General features: G+C 39.8%; 1 protein-coding gene across 1 annotated transcript; it reads left to right on the top strand.

Annotated features, from left to right (window-relative positions):
* Positions 1 to 1,046: 1,046 nt before the first annotated feature.
* On the top strand, positions 1,047 to 1,367 carry LOC145673435 (uncharacterized). The gene has a single exon (XM_081743180.1). It carries the CDS (start codon positions 1,047 to 1,049, stop codon positions 1,365 to 1,367), a length of 321 nt encoding a protein of 106 aa, XP_081599306.1.
* Positions 1,368 to 2,120: the final 753 nt, after the last annotated feature.

The following is a 2,120-nucleotide window of genomic DNA, read 5'->3' on the forward strand; positions in this document are numbered from 1 at the left end:
GTGACGTCAGAGTGAGTGACGTGTATTACCTTACGCCCTCTAGTGACAACACGTAAGTGCAGTTGTAGTAGCGAGCGGGAGACTACAAATATGCATACACACACAATTACAGTTCGTGTTTAGTGTGAGTGTTGTGGGCTGGAAGTTGCTGTTCTGTAGGAAGCAGTCGTATGCAACTATCGTCGAGTGCGGTCAACAGAGATCGTGTACCTGTCTAACACATAAGTGAGTTAAATAGTAAGTGAAGTGAGTATAATTACGTGCTCCGGTGTGACTTTTTATAGCTACTGGAAGTTAGTGCGGCAGGAAGTTGGGACGTGTATAATATTGGACTCTAGCCTGTGCACAAGACTGACAGAACGTGTGAAAATCACATCGAATCTTCTAGAAGATAGAAAGATCAAGGGGAGCATTACCTATAAGTGATGATTTATTTATTTTTTTTTCTTTATCCAAGACGACGGACGGAAACCACACTTGCGGAAACTGATGTTAGATACTCACGTATTCTATTTAGTTTGTTTTTCTTTTAGTAAAATTTCCAACATACTGGTTATGGGCCCAGCGTGCTTAATAAGGCCCAGTGTGCTTACTGAAAATTTCCGAAACTGCTGTGTCTGGTTTGAAGTGCTTGAATAGTGCGACGAACGGCTTACGCATTATTTTAGGCGTGCTAGTGACATATGCATATTCTAAGTGAAGCGCAAATAGATTTATGGAATTTACGTTTCCTAGTAGTAAGAGTCGAGACGCTTGAATTCAAATACACCTAGTAGGTTAGTTGGTCTGTGTCAGTTTTTCTCTTTCTCTAAACACGAAGATGGATTTGTTAAAGAATATAAAGCCGTTATCGTGTGAGGAAGAGCGGCCCGTATGGAAAAGAAAAATTAGGGACTTATTAGAATACCATGAAGGGACACAAGGCGTTATCGATGGCAAGTTGCGAAAACCGGAACCGATAGAAGATTCCGCTTCAGAAGCTCAAAAGAAGAAATATAGAGCAGAGGCTGGCGTTTACCGGAAAGCTAATAGTTAAGCCAAGTTCGATGATAACTAGTGCATTAACGGACAAAGTCTACCAGAAGATAATGGAGAAAGATACGGCTGAAGGAATGTGGTTAGCTTTGAAAAAGCTATTTGAGCCAAATTCCACAGATCAATTGTTCAAGATTTGTATGGACTTTTTCGCCATTTCTTGGGGTGAAAGTGAAGATGTTTCCACACACAAAGCTAAATTGAACAGTTTGTGGATGGAACTTAACAGTGGATTGAAGGACAAAGGACATACTGAATTATCGAATCTTTTGTTGATCTGTAAAGTATTACATATCCTACCCAGTACTTTTGAAACATTCAAATCAAGTTGAATGTTGCTGACCAAAAAAGTACAACGTACGTTTGACGAATTGACTGCACAATTGTATATGTTCGAAAGCAACTTTGTACAGCGGTCATCAGTAGGCAAGTACAAGGGTGTGCCTTCAGAGCAAGTAGCATTAGTAGTGAATCATTCGAAGCAATTGCAGAAGAAGGTGAAGAAAGACGATATTTGTAATTACTGCAGACGTAGAGTTCATTGGGTTCGAACATGTAAAAGTGGATCGCTGATGGAAAAACGGCTAAAAATGAGAAGAAGAATAATCAGAAATCTAGTGAAACAAAGTTGACAATTGTCTATTCGGCGAACGAAGAATGTTTTACAAAAGAAAATGGACCTTTCGTTTGGTGGATTGACAATGGTGCAACGAAGCATGTAACAGACACACCCGATTTCATCCTCATTTATCAGAAGTTTGAGAACGCGAGTAGTATTTCAGCAGCAGGTAAAGAAAAGCTGCTTGCATTAGGGAAAGGTGACATCAAAGTGCTTTCAAAAGTGAAAAGCAAGAAAGTGGACTTCATCCTTACGGATGTGTGGTACGTTCCGAATATTACGAAAAATCTGTTCTCAGTTTTGGCCGCACATAATAGGTATAGGAATAGTAAATTTACGTCCTCTACTACAGAGTGTTTGTTAGAAGTGGACGGAGTTGCAATCGTTCATGGCAAAAGAAAAGTACAAGGGACATTGTTCAAAGCGCAGTTTAAACCAGTACCCTCAAGTAATTTTCAAGAAGTGA

The sequence above is a fragment of the Thermobia domestica genome, chromosome 1 (assembly GCF_964235325.1).
Source record: "Thermobia domestica chromosome 1, izTheDome1.hap1.1, whole genome shotgun sequence".
Lineage (NCBI taxonomy): Eukaryota > Metazoa > Arthropoda > Insecta > Zygentoma > Lepismatidae > Thermobia > Thermobia domestica.

What these genes read in the sequence shown, in the direction of transcription:
- LOC145673435 (XM_081743180.1), top strand. Translation starts at nt 1,047, where the DNA reads ATGATAACTAGTGCATTAACGGACAAAGTCTACCAGAAGATAATGGAG.